General features: G+C 44.4%; 2 protein-coding genes across 2 annotated transcripts; one reads left to right on the top strand and one right to left on the bottom strand.

Moving 5' to 3' along the window:
* The first annotated feature begins 22,047 nt into the window (after positions 1-22,047).
* Positions 22,048-22,837, top strand: LOC143187528 (uncharacterized). The gene has a single exon (XM_076391745.1). The coding sequence runs from the start codon at positions 22,277-22,279 to the stop codon at positions 22,775-22,777; it is 501 nt and encodes a 166-aa protein (XP_076247860.1). The 5' UTR covers positions 22,048-22,276; the 3' UTR covers positions 22,778-22,837.
* Positions 22,838-23,508: 671 nt separating this feature from the next.
* Positions 23,509-26,250, bottom strand: LOC143187549 (uncharacterized). Its single transcript, XM_076391771.1, is given in 6 exon segments — positions 23,509-23,817; positions 23,819-24,657; positions 24,730-25,780; positions 25,859-25,989; positions 26,032-26,100; positions 26,175-26,250. Coding segments are annotated over 6 exon segments (2,475 nt in total).
* Positions 26,251-27,521: the final 1,271 nt, after the last annotated feature.

The following is a 27,521-nucleotide window of genomic DNA, read 5'->3' as shown; positions in this document are numbered from 1 at the left end:
TTCTCCGTTCATTTCTTTTGTTGCATTGCTTTTTCGTTTATACGTTATGCAAATATTTTCACACTAATGCTATTTCCTTCGACGCATGTCGACTTTCTTGTTCGGAGTACAACCGTAGTACCCAGCGCGTACCCAACGCTACCGCAGTCGCTCGAACGGCAAACTCGCGCTCTCATTGGCCGGTGTTTTTCATTAATAACTCGTTAACGAAGCCTCATCTTACATTTTCGCTAAGGAAAAAGTTGTTTCAAATCACCCCCTGAATCACCCCTTTTAAGGAACTGCGACATTTTTGTTACACCCTGTATATATATATATACAGGGTGTCCCAAACTAAGTGCGGGAGCCGGAAATGGGTGATTCCCAGGGTGATTCTAAACAACATTTTCCTTTGCAAAAATATCCTCCGAAGATTTGTTAACGAGTTATTAACGAAAAACCCCGACCAATCAGAGAGCGCGAATAGCGAGCGCTCGGCCGACCAGCGACAGGGCACAAGCTACACGGAGCGTCTGCTATTCACCGTGCTCGAGGCTTGTACAAGAAACTCATAATGTTTACGTCAATGCTCAATTTCTCCTAAACTATTGGGTAAAAAATTATGAAAAAAAATTAGGACCGCGTTAACTATTGGGACATATATTATAGAATTTTTTCAGATTTTTAAATGAATTATCCAGGTTGTAAAAAATAAGAAACGAGAAAAAAGAATTTTAAAATGCCGATTTAGTAAAGTAATGCTATAGTAAAAAAAATAAAAAGCAATGTTTTCGTAATTCCTACGGATTGTACGTTATTTTACTGTGTATTAAAACATTGAAAACTCAACAAAAATACTTATTTCATAATGAATGAACAAAAATTGGACGTATTAGTTGCTGTAATCGGTAAAAAGTATGGAAACATTGATTTTTATTTTTTTTAATTACGGACCAAAGCAAAAAATGTTTAAATGAATTAAGATTAATAATATGACTATAGTAATACGAGTAATTACTATCGGTAAAACTCACCCATTCGGAGAGGAATTCACCTGCTGCTTGAACACTTACTGCATTAGGTCGTTGTGCCGATCCCGATCAATGGGGGATGATGCCCAGGTAGCGCTGATCGCAGGTACCCAAGACCACAAGAAGACGCCTTGCATTTACAACACTTCGCTTTCACTAGCACTGTTCACTTCACTAAACGAGCACTTGACCTTTTAATGACCGACAACCGATGACTTTGAAACGTTCTGCGGCATTCCGTAAATAAAAACAAGATGTAACACACTTCAGCGGCGAAATTACGATCGATACTGGCGATTTGCTTGCGACTTTTTCGACCCCAAGAAGAGACTACCACCTCCACTAAGAAAAGTAACCGAGGAAGATCCAACCTCGTTGGTGTCAACTAACAAATCAAATTCGAGTATTTTGACGAAGCTACACCCCGAGAAGTCGCGCTGGAGGAATGCGAGGGCACGAGGAAAGAGACTTCGGAAAAAATCGTCAGTATCGATCGTAATTTCGCCGCCGAACTGTGTAAGATCCTGTTTTTATTTACGGAATGCTGCAGAACGTTTCAAAGTAATCGGTTGTCGGTCATTAAGAGGTCAAGTGCTCGTTTAGTGAAGTGATCAGTGTTAGTGACCGCGAAGTGTTGTAAATGCAAGGCGTCTTCGTGTGGTCTTGGGTACCTGCGATCAGCGCTACCTGGGCATCATCCCCCATTGATCGGGATCGGCACAACGACCTAATGCAGCAAGTGTTCAAGCAGCAGGTGAATTCCTCTCCGAATGGGTGAGTTTTACCGATAGTAATTACTCGTATTCCTAGAGACATATTATTAATCTCAAATCATTTAAGCATTTTTTGCTTTGGTCCGTCATAATTAAAAAAATAAAAATCAATGTTTCCGTACTTTTTACCGATTACAGCAACTAATACGTCCAATTTTTGTTCATTCATTGTGAAATAAGTATTCTTGTAGAGCTTTCAATGTTTTAATACACAGTAAAATAACGTACAATCCGTAGGAACTACGAAAACATTGCTTTTTATTTTTTTTACTATAGCATTACTTTTCTAAATCGGCATTTTGAAACTCTTTTTCCTCGTTTTTTATGTTTTACAACTTTGTTAGTTATTTTAAAAATCTGAAAAGAATCCAAAATATTTGTCGCGATAGTTAACATGTTGTAACATGATAGTTAAGTCAGTATCCTTCTTGTCTCTCGTTCTTTGTTTTACAATTTTGTTAATTAATTTAAAAATCTGAGAAAATTCCAGAACATTTGTCGCGATAGCTAAGGTGTTCCTAATTTTTTTCATAATTTTTTGTCCAATGCTTTATGAGAAATCAACACTAACATTGTCTTTTTTTTTTCTACAACTTGGCTAAAATTTAAAAATCTGAAAGAATTACACAATATGTGTCGCGATAGTTAGCGTGTCTCTAATTTTTTTCATAAGGTCTCATCCAATACTTTAGGAGAAATTTGGCAATAACGTGTAAAGGTCTTGAGGTTCTTGTACAAGCTTCGAGCACGGTGAATAGCAGACGCTCCGCGTAGCTTGTGACCTGTCGCTGGTCGGCCGAGAGCTCGCTATTCGTGCTCTCTGATTGGTCGGGGTTTTTCGTTAATAACTTGTTAACAAAGCTTCGGAGGACATTTTTGCAAAGGAAAATGTTGTTTAGAATCACCCTAGGAATCTCCCATTTCCGGCTCCCGCACTTAGTTTGAGACACCCTGTATATGTCGCTGCCGTATATCTTTACTCGAGAATCGGCTATTCCAACCTTACCTGAAACTTATTTCATTAATATCTCATCACATGGGCAATATTTTCTACATTTAAAAACATTTTTCTTATGTAAACCACATCTGAACTTTCTAATAAGACCAAATTCCATAAAATCGGTCAAACAGAGATATCATAATATCATGTCACGGACCAGTCGGAAATTGCATGATTTCTCTTCTGATTCTTCTTCTTCTCCTTTTCCTTCCCCTCAGGCAAATTTTCGTCAATATAATACGTATATGCGTTACGCGCACACATTCAACCAAAAGGAACTAACACATGTTTCAGAGATTTGAGGCTTTCCCAGCCCGGTATCATACAATTCTTATTGCTGAATCTTTCGGGTGTAAGCCGTGTCCGGTAGGAAGAGATTTCCCGAAGTTTCGCTAGCATTGCAGCTGGCTTCTTTAGGGGGTCGAAAGACACTGAAGCTGAAGTGTGTCTGGTACGGTGTACTACTTAAGTGTGGTTCATGCATCACTGAGCACTAGAGCTGCGGAATACTCGGAAAAAACGAGCCGAGTTTTACTCGGATCGAATAACCGATCCGATCCGAGTACTCAAAAGAACCGAGCTGCTCGAAAAAACCGAGCGGCTCGGTTTGGAAACGGGCGGCTCGGAAAAACCGAGCTACTCGGGTTGAAACTGAGTGGCTCGGATTTGAAGCGAGTAAGCTCGAATTTTTTCGAGTATTTTGAAAAGTTGAAAAGGACGATTCGTGTGACGAAAAAAGTCGTATATCTTTCTTAATATTCCGTATGAAGAATATTACTCTTTTAATCGTACGTGTGAAGAAACTTATGTTGATTCGTATAGTTTAATAAATAGTGATAAATATCAACAACCAAAACAAATGGATAATACGGAAATACTTGCAAATACTTTATAAATTTCTTGTATAATTGATTGAAAATAAGTATTCTCACTTAGGTGAATATTATAATGTACGACTGTCATAACTTGTTGGTAAAAATGGATATTTATAGAAGATGGGAAAAAAATTTGTAAATATATTAGAGTTTATAGAAGTAATATTTTGCATAATTTAATTATCCGCTACAGTAGGCGTATTACAAATTATATGTACATGCTACTCACATTGTGGGCCCTTTTTCTTTTTTCAAAGATAACAAATGCTAAAAATATACTCATAAAATTTATAAGAGTTATTTGCTATCTGGTTTTTTCGTACATATTTATTAACATTTCGAGAGTGTTAAACCATTTTTTTTATATAGAAAACAAGGAAATTATTCCAAATGTTAGTAAATGTGTACGAAAGAGCCTGATAGGATTAACTATTATCGGTTGTTTATAAAAAAATTTGGGAAAGAACGCTGTAGAAAAGAATCTGTACACTAGAATACCTTCTTAAATAGCCGAAATCAATATGGAACTACCTCCCACCTTCTCCTCATACGATAACAGTGGTGATACAATAATCATTTTTTTGTATTTACGGCTAAAAAGCAAATTTGCTCCACTTTTTCTGTGAGCAAGCAGGTTCGTTTCTTGCTTACAATATTACCGGCGTTAGCGAAAAGCCTTTCGCTGTATAGCGAGGAAATCTTTAGCAACCTCTATTAATGTTGGGAAACAGTTTGCGTTTTCCTCCCACCACTTCAGGATATAGCTGTCCGATGAAATCAGATTTTCGGTCGTATAAGTTATAATTTCTTTTTTCATTAGCTCATAACCGTTTTCTTGCTGCCCGTGAGAAATACTTCTACAAAATTCAAATAAGCTCCCACTTTCCGCTCCCATTGATGAGAACGATGAAGATGCCGATGATAATTGTGGCGATGAATCTGTAAAAAAAAAAATATATATTGAGCGTACAATACGAAATGTAACGATACATAATTTTCAAATAGTTTCATACGCACCTGAAATTTCATTACCCGCATTCATTTCATTTCAATGAGAAATTTCATTACCCCTTTATTGCAATTGATTGTAACATCTCAACCGCTGCGGTTTTTTCGTCTTCGGATAATAATCGGTCTTTGACCCGGGGATCCAATAACATTGCAACAATCAGCGGTTGGCTTTTCTTGATACTTTCAAACCTTGTTTTTGTTTAAAGCAATACATTTTTCGTAAAATCTAAAATTTCTGAATTTTTGTTTTCTGTTATTATTTTATTTAATGTTTCCTCTGTTCCACGAATACTAAGTATGTAGTGGGGTATTGTTGGGCTGGTTTCGACGGTCATTAACTCTGTCGCTTCTTTAAATATTTTTAACGACCGGCAATACATGTCAACCAGTGACCATTCGTAGCTGCTTAAATTTTCGGGCATTCGTGGCTCATATAATACAACATTCAATGCTCGTCGCACTTGGAGCATGCGGTTCATCATATCTAATTGAGAATTCTATCTTGTTTCCACGTCATTGATTAGCTTCAATGGTTTGCGGTTTGGGTACAATAAGGTCTGTTCTTCTTTTAATTTATTCTATGCGGATGCAGATTTATGGAAAAATCTTACGATTTCTCTGCATTTTTCTAAAATTTCTTTAACTTGTTTCGATGCATTTAGAGAGTCTTCGATCACCAACTGAAGTAAAATTGTTACATTAACAACTAATAATTAAATTAAATTAAATAATAACTAAATTATTTCGATTTTCAATTGTAGGCTCTGGCCTACGTGACGCGATCTTAGGGGCACGGAAAATTATTGTACACGTGGTCTTCAGTGGAATTCTCTTTATTTCCTCTGCTCGTTGCGCTCGCTTGAGCTAGACTCTTTCTCGTCGCGTGGGGACGCCGAGAATACCTCGGGCCAAAACTCCCTAGAGTATCCCGGCTCTTCTCCCAGTTGGCAGTGGCGCCGCTACGCCCTCTGTGGGCGTAACTAGGGAGTTACCTCACGCCCCCCCCCCCCCCCCCCCCCCCCCCCGCCAGCGACGGCGAGTGAGTCACGAAGATTACATATATTACATTTTTCTTTTTGAACACAATGACAAGATAAAAACGCTATATGAAAAATATACCTCCACGCAACATACGACTTACATTGCACGTCATACTTAACCTAAAAACTGTAAATAGGAACTTTGGTCTCACTTTGGTATGAAACGCTAGGCATCTTACGACTTCTATTGCCCTAGCTTTCGCTTACAATAAAGGCTGGCTTGAGCCTGTCTTTGCTTACATTTACTTCGCGCTGTCCTATTCTAATTACAAAGTTCTTATCGCTACGTTTTAAAACTAAATACGGTCCCTCGTACGGCGGTTGCAGCGGCTTTTTAACCGCGTCGCGGCGCACCAACACATGCGACGCCGTGTTCAGGTCTTTAAAAATAAACACGCGCTTATGTCCGTGATGCGCCCTCGGGACTGGCACTAACAATTTCATACGTTCCCGCAGCTGCTCCACGAAAACGGACACTTCCACTTGGTCGTTGCCCGCGATCAGATCGCCGGGCAGGCGTAGGGTTTCCCCAAAGACCATCTCTGCCGGTGTCGTCCCGCTGTCTTCTTTAACTGCTGCCCGGATGCCCAGCAGCACTGCCGGAAGTATCTCTGACCAGCTATCCTCCTGATGGCACATAATCGCCGCCTTTAACTGCCGATGAAGGCGCTCGACGGCCCCGTTGGCCTGCGGATGATAGGCGGATGTCCTATGGTGCTCCGTTCCCAACGCCTTCGCCCAGAATCTGAACAAAACGGACTCAAACTGCCGACCCTGATCGGTGGTTACCCTGAGGGGTACGCCGTACCGCGCGATCCAGCCCGCGAACAGCGTTCGTGCAACTGTCTCCGCGCTGATGTCTGCCACCGGGAAGGCCTCTGGCCACCTGGAGAACCGATCGATTACCGTTACACAGTGGGTGTACCCTTTTGAATACAGCAGCGGCCCAACGATGTCCACGTGTATATGGTCGAACCGCGCGGTGGGGGTTATGAACTCCCCTACCGGCGTCGACACATGCCGTGTAATCTTCGCCCGTTGGCACTGCAAACAACTTCTTGCCCAGGTTCGGCAGTCCTTCTTCACCCACGGCCAGACGAAACGCTGCGTGACCATTTTCACCGTTGCTTTGGGTCCAGCGTGAGCCAGATTGTGCAGGCTGTCGAAAATGCTTCTGCGGAAAGCTGATGTCACCAGAGAACGAGCGTGGCCTGTGGAAATGTCGCAGAACACGTCTACGTTGGGCTGCATAAAGCGAACCTTCTTGATGATCAGACCTCTGGGATTTGCAATCATCTGCCGGAGTTCGCTGTCCGACTTCTGCGCTTCGGCGAGCGCCTGGTAGTTCCCCGGCGCGATCACCTCTTCAATGCGCGACAGTGCATCAGCGGTGGTGTTCTCCGTGCCTTTGACGTGCTGTATATCTGTCGAAAATTGAGCGATATAATTGAGATACCGGAATTGAATAGGTGTGCACTTCTCTGGTCTCTGATTGAGGGCAAAAATGAGTGGCTTGTGATCTGTGTAGATCGTAAAAGCTCTCCCCTCTACGGCGTGCCGGAAATACTTTACTGCCGAGTATATCGCCAACAACTCCCGCTCATAGGCACTATATTTTTGTTGAGCCGGATTGAGTTTCCTTGAGAAAAAGGCTAACGGCTCCCATGCGTCGTTCTGGTATTGCTGCAGCACCGCTCCCACTGCAACCTCCGAGGCATCCACCATCATGGCCAGCTTGGCCCTGGATGACGGATGCGCCAGCGTGGCTGCATCAGCTAACGCTGCTTTCGTCCTTTTGAAGGCGGCCTCGACTTCGGGCGACCAATCGACCACATCCCTCTTCTTCCCGGTCGTCAGGCAGCTCACCAGCGGGGCTTGGATTTCCGCTGCTCTCGGTATGCAACGTCGGTAGAAATTTACCATACCGAGGAACCTGCTGAGCTCCGCCTGGTTTACCGGCTTGGGGTAACTCGCGATGGCCTCTACTTTATCGGCCCAAGGCCGGATCCCTTCCTTGCCGACTGTGAAACCGAGGAAGGACAACTTCGGTACCGCAAACTCGCACTTCGCAGAATTAATCACTACTCCGAACTTCGCGAACCTCTGAAATAGTTGTTCAAGGTGCCTCATATGTTGCTCTCTAGAGTCCGAGGCTACTAGCACATCGTCTATGTACACATACACACTGTCCAACCCGCGCACGACCTCGTCCATGAAACGTTGAAACGTTTGCGCGGCGTTTCGCAGCCCGAAGGTCATCACCGGAAACTCGTATAGTCCGAACGGCGTCGTAATCGCGGTTTTGTGTACGTCGTCCTCCGCGACCGGGATTTGGTGATATGCGCGCACCAGATCGATTTTCGTGTAAACGGCTTTCCCGTGTAGGCTCTGCGCGAAATCCTGAATGTGCGGCACTGGGTACGCGTCGGGTACCGTTCTGGCGTTCAACGCGCGATAGTCCCCGCACGGTCGCCACTCACTGTTCTTTTTGGGCACCAAATGCAACGGCGATGCCCACGCGCTCTTCGATGGCCGTGCGATGCCTTGTTGCAGCATGTACTCGAACTCCTGCTTCGCCGCCTTTAGCCGGTCCGTCGTTAGACGCCGCGGTTTGTGCGACACCGGAGGTGCCGGTGTAGTGACGATGTGGTGCTTTACCTCGTGCTTGGCTGCACTGGTGCATACCGCCGGCCGCGTGATGCACTCGTATTTCTTTAGCAGCGCATACACTTCACTGTCCGTCACCGGCGCCACGCACTGAGCCGACTCGACCCCTCCGATTGGCACTGTTCCCGGTACCGAAAGTCCGGTGATCTTGTCAATTAACCGGCGGTCCTGAACATCCGGCAGGAGGCCGTATCGCGCTAGAAAGTCCGCGCCAATAATAGGTCGCTCAATGTCTGCGATGATAAACGTCCACGGGAATGCCCGGCGTAACCTTAAGTTTACACTTATCACTATCTGTTCGTAAGTGTTTATCAGCGACCCGTTCGCTGCCGTGAGTAAAAAGTTTGACTTCGCTCGCGCACCATTCACTTTCTTCCGCGGGAAAACGCTCACCTCAGCCCCGGTGTCGATCAGGTACTGGGTCCTCGTTGTTCCGTCGGTAACAAACAGGCGACGTACTGTTCGCTCAGGGCCGCTTGTCGCCATCAGCGACTCTGCTTCTAGTTTCCCGCCGCGTATGAGCACGGCTGCGTGCACTTGGTAGACTTCTCCTTAAGGGGGTACGGTAGTCACGTGACATTTCGAAATTGCTAGGTCGGTATCTGCTATTACAGTTTTCGTTACAGAAATAGTATTATCCACAGACACGTGGCTGCTTGATGAACGCAAGATGGAGCCTTTCTATGATTTCGAATTCGGGAGGTAGCTTAGAAAATTTCCCTCTCTACTGCACACACTACTATACGAGCTATGTGTACGTGAACTCGACGCTTCGCGACCGACTTCGGACATTTGCGGAAAGTAGAGAGAGTGCGAATATGAGTCTTACTCTCTCACTCTTGAAACACCATATTCAACTGTTCAAATCCCTGCAAGCGGCACGAGCCACGCGCGATGTTTCCGATTCCTAAGATATTTTCTGTGATACAATATAGCACTGAATCGTGTGAATGTAGTGGTATTTATCAAACGACATATGTTATTTGTATGTGTATAACTTTTACAAGTGTCACATTTTAAATACCACTACATTCATATTATTCATTGTTTGCCCACGTCGATGCCTTTCTCGAGATAGACACTTTTTCCAAATATCGTTATTATATTAATATGAAGATCAGGCATATGTGTGCGTGTACATAAGTATACGTATACATATACAGTAATGTTACGGACGAGAACCGCGCTTGGGTCTGGTCGCGGCTCTCGTCCGTGACTGGTAGTCGATTTAGCTTCCTTTACTCTCGGTCGCCAAGATAATTGATGCACGACCGAAGAAGCAAAAAAAAGGGTTTCGCTCGACCGTCTATGTTCAAGCTCGATGCCCGAAATCAATGACGTTACAAAAGACAAGTTTAGCATTAGGGATTAAGAATAGGAAAAATTGAAGTTTCTTATTTGCAAACGGATTTTCACGTAAGTAACACCAATCGATTCCTTGTACTCTTCCGAAGAAAATGATATCACAATATGACATGATTCCGATTATTTATAATAAAGATACTTAATAACTTAATTTGTAGAAAGAGCTTACTTGTCCGTTTTCCGATTTATTATTTCGCTAGATATTATTCATCCTTTTTATATATACATAGAATATATAATATAGAAGTATATATTATTTTACATATATAAGTAGATACTAATGAAACTCAAACCAATTTTAAATAGAAATATTAATATATATATGTATGTGTGTATGTATATTTTGAGTTAGGTCTGGATTAGGATCGTTGGATTCTAAATACAGTAATAATACGATCGAGGGCCGTTTCGTTCACACGACAAGAGCCGTTACGAGACCCGAGCACGGCTCTCGTCTGTAACATTACTGTATACGTAAATGAGCGTGACCTTTCTTTCTATGAATCAAGTTTTATGTATGTTATAAATAATCGGAATCCTGTCGTGTTTAATATCATTTTCATCGGGAGAGCACAAGGAATTTACTGGTGTTACGTGCGTGAAAATCTGTTTGCGAATAAGAAACTTCAATTTTTCCTATTTAAATCCTTAATGCTATCTTTGTTTTTTATGGCCGCCTTGTTCTGGGGTATCGAGCTCGTACGCGATGGTTCCAAGAATTGGTTACACGGAGGCACGCATCATACGAGGTAGTGGGGATAGACCGCGGCTCTCGTCCGTGTAGACGAAACAGCTCTCGTCGGCAACATTACTGTATCTACACATATACAGGAAAAAATCTATTGGCTAGATGAAATTATCTTTCAAATTATTATTTTCAAATATATGATAGTCAGGTTCACAGAAAAACCATTTCCAAAATTTGGGCCTACTGTTCCTGCAGCAGACCCTCCCGTATTGGTTTCAAGGAACAATGTATGGCATGTGGTACTTGACGCGTAGGCGAGATTTCCTGCGGTGCTCTCTACTCGAGCAGGTTTTCCTGTGCTGAAAAACACTAAACTTTCGTATCCAATATCTCGAAAACCATTTGAAAACAGATACATAATTTCTATGTCGTTAAATTTATCTTGAAACGCACTACAAAATGATTTGAAAAAAAGTATATAGTTCTATTTAAAAAACTAAACTTGATTATCGTATCTTTGAAAATAATAATCTAAAAGATAATTTGTTATAGTCAATAAATTTTCCCCCTTATACCATGCAAATGACATGTAAACACTTTTTTAATTTTGTGTGTTTTTTTTTGTGTGTTACGCGGGACACCCTGTATGTATACATAAGTGGTAACGCGCTAGGTTAGGAGCGAGCGATGCGATATACGACACGAGCCGAACATGACCGAGTGTTACTCGAAATCGCAACAGCTAATCGACGGTATTGAGATATTTCAATTCCCTCTGCATGTCTGGTGGTGTATCCAAACGCACACGACTGTTTTGAATATACATACATGTGATCTACTGCATTTATTTCTTCATTATACACAATGTAACTGTGACATCAGACGTGTATAGGATCTCACAATCTCACCTCGTAACCGTAATGAAATGATGAACGTCAAGATGCACGGATCCTATACCTGTCATCTATGTCTTTACCATTGATCGAGTTCGGATCCCGTTCAAACCTGCAACTTTTTTTTTATTCTACAAGTAATTTTAATATACAATTCCAATCTTTATATAAATTTGATTTTATATTATTATGACTCAAATTATTATTTCATTCCATAAAAGACTGGTTGTAAAAAAATGAGAACGATGCAACTGTGTTTTATGGCTATCTGTGTGGCTAAAATATGAATTATATTTTCTACAGTATTTTATAAATGAAGTAATATATGAAGCGAGGAATTCTAAAGTTAAAAAGCTACTAAAAATTATGTATGAAATAAAAAAGTCACAGATTTGAACCTGCATGATAGCAAAAGACGGGCTCCGTATTCTTGTCTTCTCGGGCTTTCGTAAATATGTCTGGACAAATGAAAATATCGCGCGCGGTTTGTGTCGTTTGTCGGCAATTTGGACAGTATTTAAAGAGCGAGAGAGTAAGGTTCACTTTACACTTGCGTTCTCTTTTGACTTTTCGAATATGGCCGGAGTGGCCCGAAGCGCCGAGCTCACGTACACGCGACTCCTAAGGTGGTGTGTGTAGTGGAGGGGGAAATTTTCAGTAACTCGAATCGTTAATTTGGGTATCACAGATTCCGATTCCACATCGGCAGCCTTACAAATTAGGCGTCGCCTGGTTTGCAAATGCTCAACTAAATTTGTCACATTTTTTGCTCTGTTTTATCGATAACCGAGCCAAAAGCAATACTGTTGTATGGTTTTACGGCCTGACACTTTTCGTCCTTATATGAGAACATTTTGAACTGGGAAAGGGTTCATTCGATAGAAAAAAGTACAACGCAGCGCAGTCAACTCGCGATTTCGATCAAAACACTCTCTAAATTACATAAAAATGCTTAAATTTCCATACCTGTCAATGGTAGATTTTTGCTCTACTTTACAACACTCGTATTACTAAATATCAGTAGAATTTCGTTAAATCGCGAGTTGATTGCGCTGCATTGAACTGTTTTCTTTCGAATGAACCCATTCCCAGTTTAAAATCATCTCATATAAGGACGAAAAGTGTCAGGCCGTAAACCCCTGTTTTTGCCTAATTTTGTCGGTAATATCGCCGCTCTGACATATCTGATCGTACCCCCTTAAAGCGCCAGTGGTACCAGCAGACACCCTTCGGGCGCTCTTCGAACCTTGTTTTCGAGCGCTTGCGGTACCGACCGCGGGAAACACTGCGCCTCCTCTCGCGTCCTCTGTCTTCCAGCTTCGCTGTCACTAACGCCGCGATCTGCTCTACGAGGGCGTTGGTATCGCCGAGTGCTGCGACGTTGCTTGAGGATGAAGTCGGCTGCGCTTGCATGGGCGTCACCTCGCCAATTCTGTCCGCTAGGACGGCCATTTTCTCTAACTCGACGCCATCTTGCGTCGCCAGCACCGATTGCATGGCTATCGGTAACCGGCTTGCCCACAATGTTTTAATAAAATCCTCAGGCACGTCGTCTCCTGCGAGGCTCTTCATGTGCCTCAGAAATTGCGACGGCGTGCGGTCCCCTTTTTCTTCGTGTTCGAGGAGTTGTTTGATTTTTCGCTGCTTAGATGTCGACAGACGCGTGATGAGTTCCGTCTTCAGCCTCGTGTATTTATTCTGTTCTGGTGGGTTCAGGAGGATATCCTCCACCTCCTGCGCCGACTTGGCATCTAGCTGCGCGACCACGTGCCAAAACTTTGTATCTTCCTGCGTTATGTTGCGCAAATTGAACTGCGCGTCTAACTGTGCGAACCAAATTGCCGGTTTTTCAGGCCAAAACTTAGTGGCGTGGATCGCCACCGCGCTGTTTTGAGCTGCTTTTTCCATACTGCGTCGAGATCACGTCGGGGTCACCAATTGTAGGCTCTGGCCTACGTCACGTGATCTTAGGGGCACGGAAAATTATTGTACACGTGGTCTTCAGTGGAATTCTCTTTATTTCCTCTGCTCGTTGCGCTCGCTTGAGCTAGACTCTTTCTCGTCGCGTGGGGACGCCGAGAATACCTCGGGCCAAAACTCCCTAGAGTATCCCGGCTCTTCTCCCAGTTGGCAGTGGCGCCGCTACGCCCTCTGTGGGCGTAACTAGGGAGTTACCTCACGCTCCCTACACAATTCTTTGTTATTATTTGCTTACCTGCAAGGTGTGTGCGAAACACGGAATACGCTCCTACGTATTTGTCAATTTAATAGCTTTCACGATGTTCGTTGCGTTATCTGTAACGAAAAAAATGTTTCTTTCTGGACTGCTCAATCCCCATTCATCCAGGGCATCTTTCAAATATTCGTTTAAATTTTCACTACTGTGTGCCTCTTGCATAGCATGAATTTTCGAATGTTCGAACTTAATCCAAAATATTAAAAAAATATTATTACAATGTATATCTATGCAGGAAGTGTCTTTTTAAAAAATAATATAAAAGATCATTGTAAATATTAATATAAAGAATTCACTTCCTGATCACTTAACTTAACTTGATTCATGATCAGTATAGAGTGTCCACTGACTTACCGTTTCCGCATCTGTTTTTATCATTTCCATGATTTTCCTCTTCTCGTTTTCATACATTCTCGGAATGATAGTCTTCGAGAATGTAGATCGGTGTGGCATAGTGTATCCTGGCTCCAATTCCTTCACAAGATCCTTAAAACCTGTGTCCGTGACGATGGAAATTGGTTGGCAGTCCGTAATAATCATTTTAGCGATAGCTGCGGTAATCACTTTCGCTCTTGAAGAGTGTTGGAATCGCTTAAAATAAGGGATCCAACGGAGGTCCGGATGAGGTGAGATGGAGGGAATGCGAAAGAAACGAAAACTCAAGTTTTATATTTTGTTGGCCCTTAAAAGGGCTTTTGAGCGAGGTTTATTTAAAGTCTGGTTTTTTGGGGGCTGGGTGCTGCTCCGGTCCTCGTCGGCTCGGGTGGACGGTGGATCGGAGGCCCTGTGGTCGTGGCTGGTGGTGACGCCGGCGCTCCTCTTAGCGACGTTGGCGTTTGAAAAAGAGATAGCGGCGGAACCGCGGCGGTAAGCAAGAGTGTAAGTCTGGCTATACCAAAGATTCCCAACTCCAGGCTGCGCTCGCGAGCCTATTTGGAGGGGATAGCAAAACCTTGCCAGTAACGCAAAGGTAATGCAGTGGACTGTATTATCGACTCTTCTTCTGGCGCGAAGAAGAAGTCGATGAACGAGTGACTTGAGAGGAGGAGGGACCTCTTCTCTTCGCCTTGCACCTTTTGGAAAGGTTCGTTCCGTACGAATCCAAGTAATTTAGGGATTCGTGAGCGGAGGGACACGCTATAACCAGCGAATTGCTGGTCCTGGAGGCTGAGGACGGCCAGAGGCTCCGCGACTCCGTTCACCTTACCGTGTGCTTCTATTCGTCACACAGGGGTTGCTACTAAACGGGGTGGCAGAGCACGAGTAACGCAGAGGTGATAGGCACGTACGTTATCTCTCTCTGTTGTAACCCGTCTCTCAGGGATCCAACAGGCAGCGGCCTTTGTTGCTCCGAGACGAAACGAGACTCAGAGAATCAGGGCAGGCCCCGATTCCAAGAGTGCAAATCTCGATCAATTGTCTCCTAAAACAAACCAGGTGCTCTTTCGTACGTATTATACGTACGAATCGAGCAGAGCTTCCTAGTCTGTCGGCGACAGAGGTTCAGCTTTTGAGAGCTAGTGAGATTTCAAGTGTCTGGCAACCAAACTACTTGAAATCTTGAGACTGGTTAAGCTGAGAGACGCTTCACGAACGGTCGCACTGACTGTCGCAAGCTAGGCTGTCGTAAGACGACTGGGGCGAGAGCCGCGTGTGTCTCCGCAAAGAGGGGAACGTGCTAAATTTTACCACTACGCGGCGCTCACCAATTATCTTTTATTTCGTTCTAATGTGGTACGATGTACTCTCTCTCTCCTTCAGGCTCCGATGTCCCCACTCGACATCGGGCCTGGAGTTCAAAACCGTTGCTCGACAACGCTTACTTTGTTTGAACTTCAATTTTAACGATAAAAACGAGTCATACGACAACTGATCGTGTTTTGCTGCTAGGACAACGGATTCTCCAACCGAAGGCCACCTTCGGTCGGTCACGTATACCAACAAATTACGAATCTCGCGGACGAGCCAAATGCCCGTTATATAACCGCTTTTTAAACATACCGCCCCCCTTGCACGGTCCGTGCAACGGAGAATCGGTAATGCTCTGTCGTATGCACATCGTAACGCGAGACTCGAAAGACTAATACTTTCTTCGCGAATGAGAGAGAGAGGTGCTGCAAGTGAAGTTCAATTGAAGTGAACTCACTCGCAGCGTTGTCGTATATTCAATCAAAATATGAATTCAATTGAACTTACTTATTAGCAGGTGGAGCCGTGCTCAGCTGCTGTTGGAGCTGCTGCTGCTGTTGCAGCAGCCGCATCGAAGTTTCCACCGCGATGCCGACTGCTGCGCGCGTCAGCTCCTCCAAAGTCGGCCCCGTGGGTCCTGGTGGTTGCCGGGGGCGGCCGCTACCAGAGGCCTGGTGCTTTGATTTTTCCCTCGGCGACGCGGGAGTGCGGCGCCGTCTTTCCTCCCGCACCCTCGGTCCCGGTTGCTTGGAGGGCCTCCTGCCCTGCGTTCCTTCCCCAGCAGGGGTGTCTCGGGATGTGGTCTTCGGAGTCGTCGGCCTCGGTGTCGTCGACTTCGGCGCGACCGCCGGCTTCCGGAGCAGCGACGTCAGTCGCTGCTCTTTGTCCCAGCGGAGGACGTAGCGGCCTCCGGGGACGGTACATCTGTACCGCCTGGTCGTGCGGGGGATGTGTCCCGGCACCCGCAACTCCTGGGCCCCCGGCGCCTGCGAATCCTGGGCCCCGATTAGCAGGATCCAATCCTGCTGTTTCTGCCCCGTCGGTTCCTCCGCGCTGTCTGGAGGAATGTCGGCCTGCAGCGCCTGTTCCCCCAGTTTCATGCAGCGGTTGAACGTGGCCGAAATTTCGGCGTTCAGGCCGGCGTGATTTTCCGGGTTTACCACTGTGGTTTCGTCCGCCATGGTTTACTCAGTACTGATTCGGCCGTCGCGACGCTCGCAGCCGATTTCGGCGGCGCCCGCGATTTCGCGGGGGCGCTTTTTCCCTTGGAGAGATAGAGACGGGAATACTTCGTCTCCCCTTCCACGCGGCTTAAGGGTCCAGGGAGAGGGGCTCCCGATCGTTCGATTTTCTTCTAGAACAATCGGTCTCACCTTGGTGTCTCCCTGGTTTTTTCGAAAATTCTTTACAGGTGTTTATTTTGCCCGCTCGACCTCGGCGCCGGTCGTCGTAGCGGGCTCATCCACGGGTAACCTACACATCCTTGTAATTGGGCGTGTGTATGTTGACTTCGCTGTACGTACTTTTACCACACGTACATTTCCGTCTTTCCCCGGGAACACCTCCTCAATTCTTCCCATCTCCCACTGATTGGGGGGAAGAAGAGGATTCTGCACTAGCACCAGGTCTCCTGGTTGCAGTTGCAGTTGGGTGGCGCGCCACTTGTAGCGATTTTGGAGGTGCGTGAGGTAATCGCGCGTCCAATGCCTCCACAGTTGCTCGTGGAATTTCTGAATCGCTCTCCAACGCGACAATCGCGAGAGTTTTTCATTTTCCACGGACTGCAGCGGAATCGCATTTAGTGGTCCGCCTGTCAGGAAGTGACCGGGCGTAAGAGACGCATAGTCGTCTGGGTCGTCACTCAGGGGAGCGATCGGTCGCGAGTTAAGACTCGCTTCGATTTTGCAGAGCAACGTCTGCATCTCCTCTCCCGTTGGTGTGAACTCTCCCAACGTGCGTTTCAAATGGTGTTTCACCGATTTCACGCCGGCCTCCTGCATTCCACCGAAGTGTGGGGCACTGGGTGGATTGAACCGCCACTGAATGCCCATAGCACCGCATTTATTATGCGTATCCGTTGCAGAAAATACTGCACGACAGTGCTGTTGTAATTCTCGATCGGCACCGACGAAATTGGTTCCATTGTCACTGAAAATGCAGGACGGGATTCCTCGTCGTGCAACAAACCGATCGAGTGCGGCTAAGAACGCGCTCGTCGTGTAGTCATGGACGAGTTCGATATGGACAGCCCTCGTAGCGTAACAAACAATCACCGCGATGTACGCTTTGTGAGCTGTTTTGCCTCGGCCCGCGGAGTCGTGGACACGGTAAGGTCCCGCGTAATCCACTCCGCAATTGTCGAATGCTCTTGACGGGCGGCAGCGCTCCGGGGTCAGATGCTGCATTATTTGCGTGGACGTGTTGCCTCGCCACCTTACGCATCGCATGCATTTGTTGACCACGGTTTTCGCTGCATTTCGACAACCGAGAATCCAATAATTTTGCCTGACAGTGTGCAAGGTCAACTGCAAGCCCCCATGCAACGTATCTACGTGGCACTGCCTAATTATTAATGTCGAAACATAATGCTTAGGCAATATTATCGGGTGCTTGGTTTCCCATGCAAGCGTCGCATTCTCCAGTCTTCCACCGACTCGCAGGACGTCCTTATCGTCGAGGAACGGGTTGAGACTTTTCAAGGGAGACTTCACAGGGATACTGCGATGATTTTTTATGCATCGGTATTCCTCTGCGAAATGCGAGCCCTGTATATGGCGTGCGAGGCGCTCAGCTGCGTTACGCATTTCTGCCGCCTCGATTACTTGACCGGCGTTTGACCTTTGATTGACGCGCGCCGGTCTTCGCCAACGAAGACAGTACGCCGTTACACGTAACAGTTTTGTCCATGATTGAAAACGGAACAGAAAATCCCATTCCGGCTTCGGAGTTGCTACGTGTGCATGCGCTAAGCGCTTGCTTTCATCGGTCTCAACGGAAGCGAGTATGGCGGGCCATTCCGCTTCCGCTTCGCTCAGCCAAGTCGGTCCAAACGTCCATAGGTTCGGCTGCAGAAATTCTGCCGCGTCGATCCCGCGCGAATTTAAATCCGCGGGGTTCAAACGGGTCGGCACGTAACGCCATTCCGCGTTCGGGAGGGCCGTTTGGATCTTTGACACTCGGTTGGCCACTATAACCTTCCAGGTCGATGGGTGTTTTTTCAGCCAAGCGAGAGCGACCGTTGAGTCTGTCCAACAGACTACTTGATCTATTTTCATTGCAAGTGAGTCTCTCACGTGCAAGATTAGCTCGGCAAGCAGTACGGCCCCGTTCAATTCAAGAACTGGGATCGACTGTGTTTTTATTGGAGCCACTCTTGTTTTTGCCATCAATAGCGATGTATACACACCGTTGTCTATCGTCGTCACTCTTAAATAAGTGACGGCCGAATAGGCTGCGAGCGATGCGTCACAAAATCCGTGCAGTTCCACAGAAATCGTGTGAGCTCCATATCGGATCCATCGGGGAAGTTTCCACTTGTTCAATCTGCTGCAATCCGCACAAATTGTGTTCCACATTTTGAGCGTTTCCGCGGAAACTTGCTCATCCTACTGGATTTTTTCCAGCCATTGGGACTGCATTAAAGTTTTCGCGCGAATCACGACTGGCGAAAGCCAGCCAAGAGGGTCGTATAATTTTGCAATTTCCGAAAACAAAGTACGCTTTGTGATCGGTGTTGCAGACGGTTGGAAGCGTTGCAGATTAAAGTAGAAAAAATCTCCTGATGGAATCCATTGCAGACCGAGTACCTTTAATTCGGAATTATAAAACAAATTAAGGTCGACTGCGTGTGAGTGCGAGCTATGTGGAATGTTGCCTAATAAATCTGGCGAATTTGCAGCCCACTTACGAAGGTTAAATCCACCTTGCTGTAAGAGCTCGCACGTTTGTTTACGGATTTGCTCCAACAATAGTTTGTCCGGAGCTCCCATAAACACGTCGTCAACATAGACGTCCTTTTCGAGGATAGGAGTGGCGAGCGGGAAGCGGTCGCCGTCCTGTTTTTTCAGCTCGAGAAGTGTTCGCATCGATAAATATGGGGCATACGCCGTACCGTACGTCACGGTTTTTAACTCGAACGCTATATTTCGTTCGGTTTCTGGCGTGCGCCACACGATGCATTGGAATCGACGATCCTCTGCAGCGACGAGAATTTGTCGAAACATCTTCTCGATATCCGCTACTAACACGTATTCATACAGACGCCACCGCGTTAATTCAGCGGTGATATCGTTCTGTAGTTTCGGTCCTACGTGGAGGACGTCGTTCAGCGAGCGTCCGCCTGCTGTTTTGCTGGAAGCGTTAAACAATCTTGCTAATCTTTGAATCGATACTTGTCGCGAGGTTCTATCTTGACGGAATATTAATTACTTATAATTTGAGCAGATGTCAGTGATGATCAGTGTCAATGCGGATCAAGGAAAGGCCAAGTAGCTCGTTAAAGCTGCCTCGGTAGGCAATCAAGGAGCCGGTCAAAGCTGCCTCGATTCGGAGGATCCTAGGAGCTGGTTAGAGTTGTCTCAGTTAGGAGTGATCTAGGAGCTAGCTAAAGCTGCCTAGACCGAAGGAATCAAGGAGCTAGTTAAAGCTGCCTCGGTATGGATTTGGAAATTCGGAGAAAACTGTACTTCAGACTCTTGTTATCTTCGTCTCCGTCCCTTTGCTGGTGCTGGCGCTGCCCTATTTATACGGGAAAATTGCCTCCCTTTTTGGGGGCCAATGACTGTCCTCGCTGTACGGGTAGCGTCGTGTTGCACCTGCGCGTTCAGGAGTCATTGCAGAATACGTGCTCCCAATTGGTTCCGGGTTTTCGGCTCGTACTGTCATCATCCGATCGTCATCCTGTCGTCAAGACTTCCGGTTTGAACGCAAATAAGTGTATACGACAAGTTAAGTGGTGAAACCCAAACAAATTATATCTGTGGCAGTTCGGCACTGCCACCACGGCCTTGTCGTTTTCTCTCAATTTCCATTTCCGTTTTCTGTTCTGACTTTCTCTTTGACTTTCTCTGTTCTTGTAACGAGTAAGAGGAAGGCCGCGAACTCCCCACTCGAGGCCGCCCTGGTTCGCGCCGCGGCCGCCAGGCGGCAACCGCGGAGTCTCGCGATCTCGCGAGTGAAATCGCGACACCGTGAGAATAAAAGGCGGGCAGGCCGGACCAGGCGGCATAGTGTTCCAGTTACCGAGCGTGCCTACAGCGAGCGATACCGCAACGAGCACACAAGCTGGTTCTCTCTTTTGTAATAGACTGTCCGCAGTCCTCCAACGGACCCTTGGAGGTGGTGTTCCAACCGCTCCTTGTGGTAATAACCGTGATCCTCGACGGGAGAGTTACCTCTCCGTGTCACCAACCTCGGGTCTCTGTGCATCACCCGTGGCGTAGCCCGGTGGACACAGGCAAAGGACTCTTCGGCCCATGCTCAACGGGTGGCGTAGCCGCCGTGGCCTGTAGCGTCAACCTCAGATTCCAATCCCGATGATCCTACTCCCCTGCGTACTGTAAGCACAGCGTGGAGCAGCGGCTCCCAACATTCCCCGACACCGCCGTTGGGGATACCAGATCCCCTCTACCGCATGCCGTAGGGAACAGCGGTTCCCGACCTACCGACGCCGACTAACCGGGGAGCTACGACTCCCAACGCGAGCGACTAGGTGGGACTCCCCACCCGCCGAGAAGGAGCAGCGGCTCCCACTCCGAATCGTAGACGAGGGGCATCCGGCCTCTCCCGCCGCGCGTAACTAGAAAGCAATAAAGGACTGTTTAAAAACCGAGATATAGCTGACTCCTTTCATTCGCTACACGAACCCGGCGCCCGACTGAGGCGGCACCTTCTTCCTCGCTCCCCCCGGCGACCACGCACAGCGTGGTCACATTCTTAACCTTTTCTTCTAATGCTTTACAATTTCCAGCCTATTCTTCCTACATCCTGTCCCAAGGATTGGCATGGGCCTGGTCATCGTCAGTCACATCTGGCGGCCAGATCTGCGCGAGGCTCAGGACAATTTTCCCCTTTTTACTTTCTTCACTTTTCTCTTTGTTCTGTCCGCTTTCCTCTTCGTTTTCCAGCCCTCTTTCCATCCTTCTTTCTTCCTGTTACTATCTCTAGTTTGTAAGGTATAAGAAAGGATGATGTGAGGGCGCGAGGACAGTCGGAGTCAAACTTCTGTAGTTTGCACTTTAGCTTGATAATAAACCAGTTTTCAGTTAAACACGTTTATGTGTCTTCTGAATAATCACCTCATATCTCTCTCTAAAACAGAGTGAAGTTTAAGTACTAAGTATATTAAACAAGGGAAAAGTAAACAGGAGCAAGGAGAATACAACAACATATAATTGATACGAGATAAGAAGCAGTAGGCAAATGCATAGAGAAATAACCTACAAATCTCACAACATATATCTCGACACTAAAAACATGGAAGAAATGGAAATGGAGGATAATACAAAAGATAAAAACCTCAACAATAATATTACACTGACACCAAATAGCAACTAACTAAGGGAAATATTAGGAATAAACACTACTCAACAACACTATTGCCATACACAACAAAACAATAAACTAAAAAAAACAATACAAGAATACACTAAAACATTAACAAATGACTTTACAAATACAAAACTAATAAATAAAAAAACAAAACAAAATAAATTCTATAAAATGCAAGAAAACAATGAATACAGTAACAACATAACTGGATCGTTCATAGTACAAATGACTACAAAAGACGAACTATAAAACCTAGGAAACTTACATCCACTATAACTAAGAAAGAAAATTGCGCTACTTGCTATCCAGCTTCAAAAAATAAACAAATTAGGCAAAGATAAAATACAATTAACCTTTAATAACTATAATCACGCTAACGAATTTGTGGACAATGCAAAAAATAAACTAACAGAATGGTATACGTACATATCAGACTACAAAATATGCAGACGCATAATAGTATACGACATCCCCAAAGAGATGAACATAGAAGAAGTTAGACAAGGAATAGAAGAACATGACTCTAACCCAGAAGTATTAGAAATAGAAAGACTGATGGGATACGACAAAATAACTGACAAACTAACCTCAACAAAGGCAATCAAAATAGTAATTAAAGGTGACATACTCCCTCAGCACATAACAATATGGTACGTTAAGTGCAAGGTAGCACCAATAAAAAAAAATATCAAAAAATGTAATAATTGCCTAAGATACGGACATATAGAAGCAGAATGTAGAGGACAGAAAAAATGCCAAACATGTGCAGAAATTGAACACCCACACATCAACGAATGCAAAGAAATAATCAAATGCGCAAACTGCAAACGATTCCACAAAACATTTGACATAAATTGTCCCTCACTACAATACCAAAAAGTACTGGCAACTACAATGAGCTACTACAACATAGACCATAAAAAAGTCAAAGAAATAATTGGAAAAAACAATATCATAAGCGAAAATCAAATAATAAACTAATATTATAAGGAAATAAACAAAAAAGCATTATTCGACTGGAACGAAAAATAATTTATGAACCCAATAACTCTAGAAAAAATAGAAATTATAAACCCCAAGGAAAAAGAGACTACAACCAAAGGAAATTTAAAAAGTGTTGTGCCAGACAACGCCCATCCGCGTAACATAATTGCGTCACCCGAGAACGCTTTAGAAAGACACGCGTTCCGCTAAGCACGTTCCGCTAAGCACGTTCCGCTAATTCAGCATCGACATCTCAACGTTGTTGCTAACAGAACCATATATGGCAATGTGCGACCTCACCAAAAGCGCCGAACAGAACTCGAGAGAGTTGAAAATCGAGGAGTTCGAGGAAAACCACGGCCGAGAACTGGTCGAATCGATCACTGTAACCTCCCGAACTGTTCAGTACCTCTGCTCAATAAACGGAGTTTTGTTGAAATCACCCGGTGGATTCTAATCCTTTAACCGCTGATACAGTTCTCACTGTTAAGTTTTCGGGTGTACGCCGTGTCCATTTGGAATTATTTTCCCAACGTTTCGCCAGTATTGCAACTAGCTTCATCAGGGGGGGTCAAGAGACACACACTGATACTGATGTGTGCCTTGAAGTGTTCTGTTATTATACCGGAATGTGTTCATGTTCCGGATCACTGCCCACCAATCAGAAGTGTTTTTAATTGGTCAGCTGAGCAATTAAAAAACTGGGAGGAGAGAGCTCCAGATTGGATTCAGGTGTGTCCTGTATCCCTATTAATGTTGTTAGGGTGTTTCGTTATCTCCAACGTTTCGCGGTACTTTCTGGGAAAGTATCCTTTGGTTTTAGCTATAACTTTAGCTTCGTTGAAGAGTATTTTATGTCCTGTTGCCTTCTGGTGTTCGGCAACAGCTGATTGAAGGTAGCCCAATCTGGTGCACCGTTCGTGTTCTTTGAGTCGTGTGCTCATACTCCTCCCAGTTTCGCCAATATAAACCTTTCCGCATGTGCATATTGTAAACCCCCGCTGATGATAGCTGTGGTTGCGGGTCCTTGGGGGAGGTGAGCACCTGTTTGATCTTGGTGTGGGTGGTAAAAATGGTCCTGATTTTGTGTTTCCTGAGGATTCTGCCAATGCGGTCAGTAGTGCCTTGTATGTAAGGTAGGAAGGTGGTGTTTTGTTTTTCTTTATTGTCGGAGGTGGATGGTCTATCTGTTGGATGCAAGATTCTGTCTATTGTGCGATTTATTTTGTTTTTGGAGAAACCGTTCTGCTGAAGAGTGTTCCTGATATGGTTTAGTTCCTCAGGAAGGTGTTCTTCTTCACAAATGTTGATGGCTCGATGTATTAGGGAACTGAGTACAGAGTTCTTTTGGACTGAATGGTGATGGGAGGAAGCGGGTAAGCATCTATTGGTGTGAGTGGGCTTTCGGTATACTTGGTGTCCTAGGGTTCCGTCAGGTTTTCGTGTGACAAGTACGTCGAGGAAGGGTATTGTCTGTTCTTCAGTCTCGGTTTCCATAGTGAACTGTATTTTTGGGTGTAGTGAGTTAATGTACTTGAGGAAGTTATTGAGGGTGTCCTTACCATGACTCCATACTACGAAAGTATCATCCACATACCTGAACCATTGCGATGGTTTCAGTGGAGCTCCCTTGAGGATTCGATCCTCCAGATGCTCCATGAAAATGTCAGCAATGACTGGGGAGATGGGTGATCCCATGGCTGCTCCTGACACCTGTTCGTAATAGGTGCCCTGGAAGAGGAAGTATGTGGATATGAGGTAGTGATGAACTAAGGGTATGAGGTTAACAGGCATTTTGTCCTTGATGATGTCGATGCTGTCGTCAATGGGTACGTTTGTGAATAAGGATTGCACGTCAAAGCTGCCGAGGATGTCACCTGGTTGGGTTCGGATGTTGCGTATTAGTTGGACAAACTGGGTTGAGTTTTGGATATGGCTATTAGTATTACCTGTAAGGGGTTTGAGGATTGTTGTGAGGTATTTTGCCAGGTTGTAAGTAGGTGATCCAAGTGTGCCTACTATGGGTCTGAGTGGAATGTCAGGCTTGTGTATTTTTGCGAGTCCGTATAGTCTGGGTGCTTTGGGTTCTCTGGGAAGAATGGTTTTTTGTATGTGGTCCGGTAGTTTGGCTTGTTTTATCACAGTGGTTGTTATTCTTGCTACTGATTTTGTGGGATCTTTGGTTATGGTCCTGTATGTTTCGTCGTTAAGTAAGTTGTGTACCTTGTCTATGTATTCGTCTTTGTTGATTATTACTGTCATGTTACCTTTGTCTGCGGGTAGGATGAGGATGTCTTTACGTTGTTTTAATTCCAAGAGTGCCTTTCTTTCAGCCTTGGTTAGGTTGGATTTCGGTGTTTTTGCTAATTTTAGGGCATTGATGGTGAGCCTTCTAACTTCGTTAGCCATTTCTGGCGGGAGGTTGTAGATGACGTTCTCAACTTGGCTGATAATCTCTTCTGTTGGAATTGTTTTAGGAGCAATGGCAAAGTTATGACCTTTGGCTAGGACGGATAGAGCATCGGAGGATAAGGGCAGATCAGTGAGGTTCTTTACTGTGTTCTTCAGTGGTTCGACTTGCGTTTTAGGCTTCAACAGCTTGTAGAACTTCTCTTTTTGTTTTTGAGTACGGATTGTATGTACTCTCAGGGCCTGTTCATAGCTGAGTCGATCCACCTTGTTCCACAGTTCTGGATTGATATGAATGCTTAGTTCAAGGTGAAGGAGCTTGTTGGATATGCGGGAGATTTCCTTCTTGATGTAACCAATCCTTTCACGAAGTAAGCCAAAACTTGTGTGTTCCAGGATGCGTTTTGATTTGGATGTGGTGATAGTATGTTTTATTTCGAGAAAGCGGGGCACAATGCTCCGGTCACGGCACCGTTTCAAGAACGTCAAGATACAAAGATGTTGTTGTACACTTTTTCGGGATTTAGAGAAAGAATTAACTTTCTGTAGAATGGCCTCCCCGTAGAGTTGCCTAATTAGAGATTTGGTCAGCTGAACAAATTAAAAACACTTCTGATTGGTGGGCAGTGATCCGGAACATGAACACATTCCGGTATAATAACAGAACACTTCAAGGCACACATCAGTATCAGTGTGTGTCTCTTGACCCCCCCTGATGAAGCTAGTTGCAATACTGGCGAAACGTTGGGAAAATAATTCCAAATGGACACGGCGTACACCCGAAAACTTAACAGTGAGAACTGTATGATGCCGAGCCGTGAAAGTCTCAAATCCCCTTTAACCGCTCGCGAACCCTAAAGCCATATCCCGTCCCTTGTCCTGCGAAGTCGCCACGCGGGGCACAACAAAAGCTACATATCGAATAGAACAATTGACACACAAACAAATAAAAATAATGATTTAATAAAGGTAGGAACAATCATACAAAGTGAAAACTCCCTATTAAAAGACATATCAAATGAGAACAAGGATAATAACAAAGAAATAGAAGATACACACATGTATGCTACGTCTTCAAATAACACCTTCCCATACCATAGAAAAGGGAAAACAACAATAAACAAAATCCACACATCAACAGCAACTCAAATAAAGCCTAAAATTAAAGGTATAGCAAAAAATAATAACTTAATTGAGAATAAAAAACTCACAAACGAACAAAAAATTAGATCCAGAACATTAGAAGATATCACTAACATAGATATAACGAAAACATTTCTAAAAGACAAGAAATAGGAATAATCAAAATGAAAATACTTCAATGGAATTGCAGAGGAACCAAAAATAAAATTGAGGATCTAAAAAATATATCTCAAGAATACGACATAATCGCTCTTCAAGAAACCTGGTTAGATGCTGGAAACTACATAAATATCGGAAACTTTAACATTGAAAGGAACGACAGACAAGCCATACACCATGGTGGAGGCACGCTAATAGCTATAAACAAAATATAAACAAAAATATAATATACGATAAAATTAATGAAGACTACACAAACTTCAATCACTTTGCAATTCAAACAATAAAAATAAAAACCAAACAAAACTCAAACCTATACATAACTAACCTATATAAACCTCCACAAATCAAAACAACAGGAAAAACATGGTATAAACTATTAAACAAAATTGGAAACATATCAAATTCCAAAAACCATATCATATGCGGAGATTTCAACGCCAACCACAAAACATGGGGAAGTCAAATTGACAACCTTACAGGAAAAAACCTAATGTATGCAATAAACAAAATAGATCTAATAATAGTTCAAAAAAATGAACCAACAATGATACCCAAAATAAACTGTAGACTAACTGCACCGAATTTACAAATAGTCTCATTAGATTTAATAAACAATATTACAGTAAAAAATTTAACAGATCCCATGAACAGTGATCACCTTCCAATGCACATAGAACCAACATACAATCGCAAAAGTTCACTAATAATAAAACAAAGTTAATAACAACAAAAGTGGATTGGGTCAAAACAAAAACTGACCTAGAAAAAACAAATTTTAAAAACAACATACTAAAGAATATAATACATTAGTTAGAAGAATATAATACAAGAATACAATACATTAATTAACCTCATACAAGACGTTCTTATCGAAAACGGCGCATGAAAGTTTAAAACCCCACAACAAAATAAAAAAAACACAAACGACAGCAATATAAATTCAACAAGAGAGGATAAAAATAAAAGGCCACCACTCAGATGGTGGAATGCAGAATGCGAAGAAATAACAAACAAAAGAAAGGAAGCT

The sequence above is a fragment of the Calliopsis andreniformis genome, unplaced genomic scaffold (assembly GCF_051401765.1).
Source record: "Calliopsis andreniformis isolate RMS-2024a unplaced genomic scaffold, iyCalAndr_principal scaffold0048, whole genome shotgun sequence".
In the NCBI taxonomy this organism is placed as follows: Eukaryota; Metazoa; Arthropoda; class Insecta; order Hymenoptera; family Andrenidae; genus Calliopsis; species Calliopsis andreniformis.
Note: the sequence above shows the minus strand (reverse complement) of the source record. Positions and strands in the feature narration are given on the sequence as shown.

What these genes read in the sequence shown, in the direction of transcription:
- LOC143187528 (XM_076391745.1), top strand. Translation starts at nt 22,277, where the DNA reads ATGAACATAGAAGAAGTTAGACAAGGAATAGAAGAACATGACTCTAAC.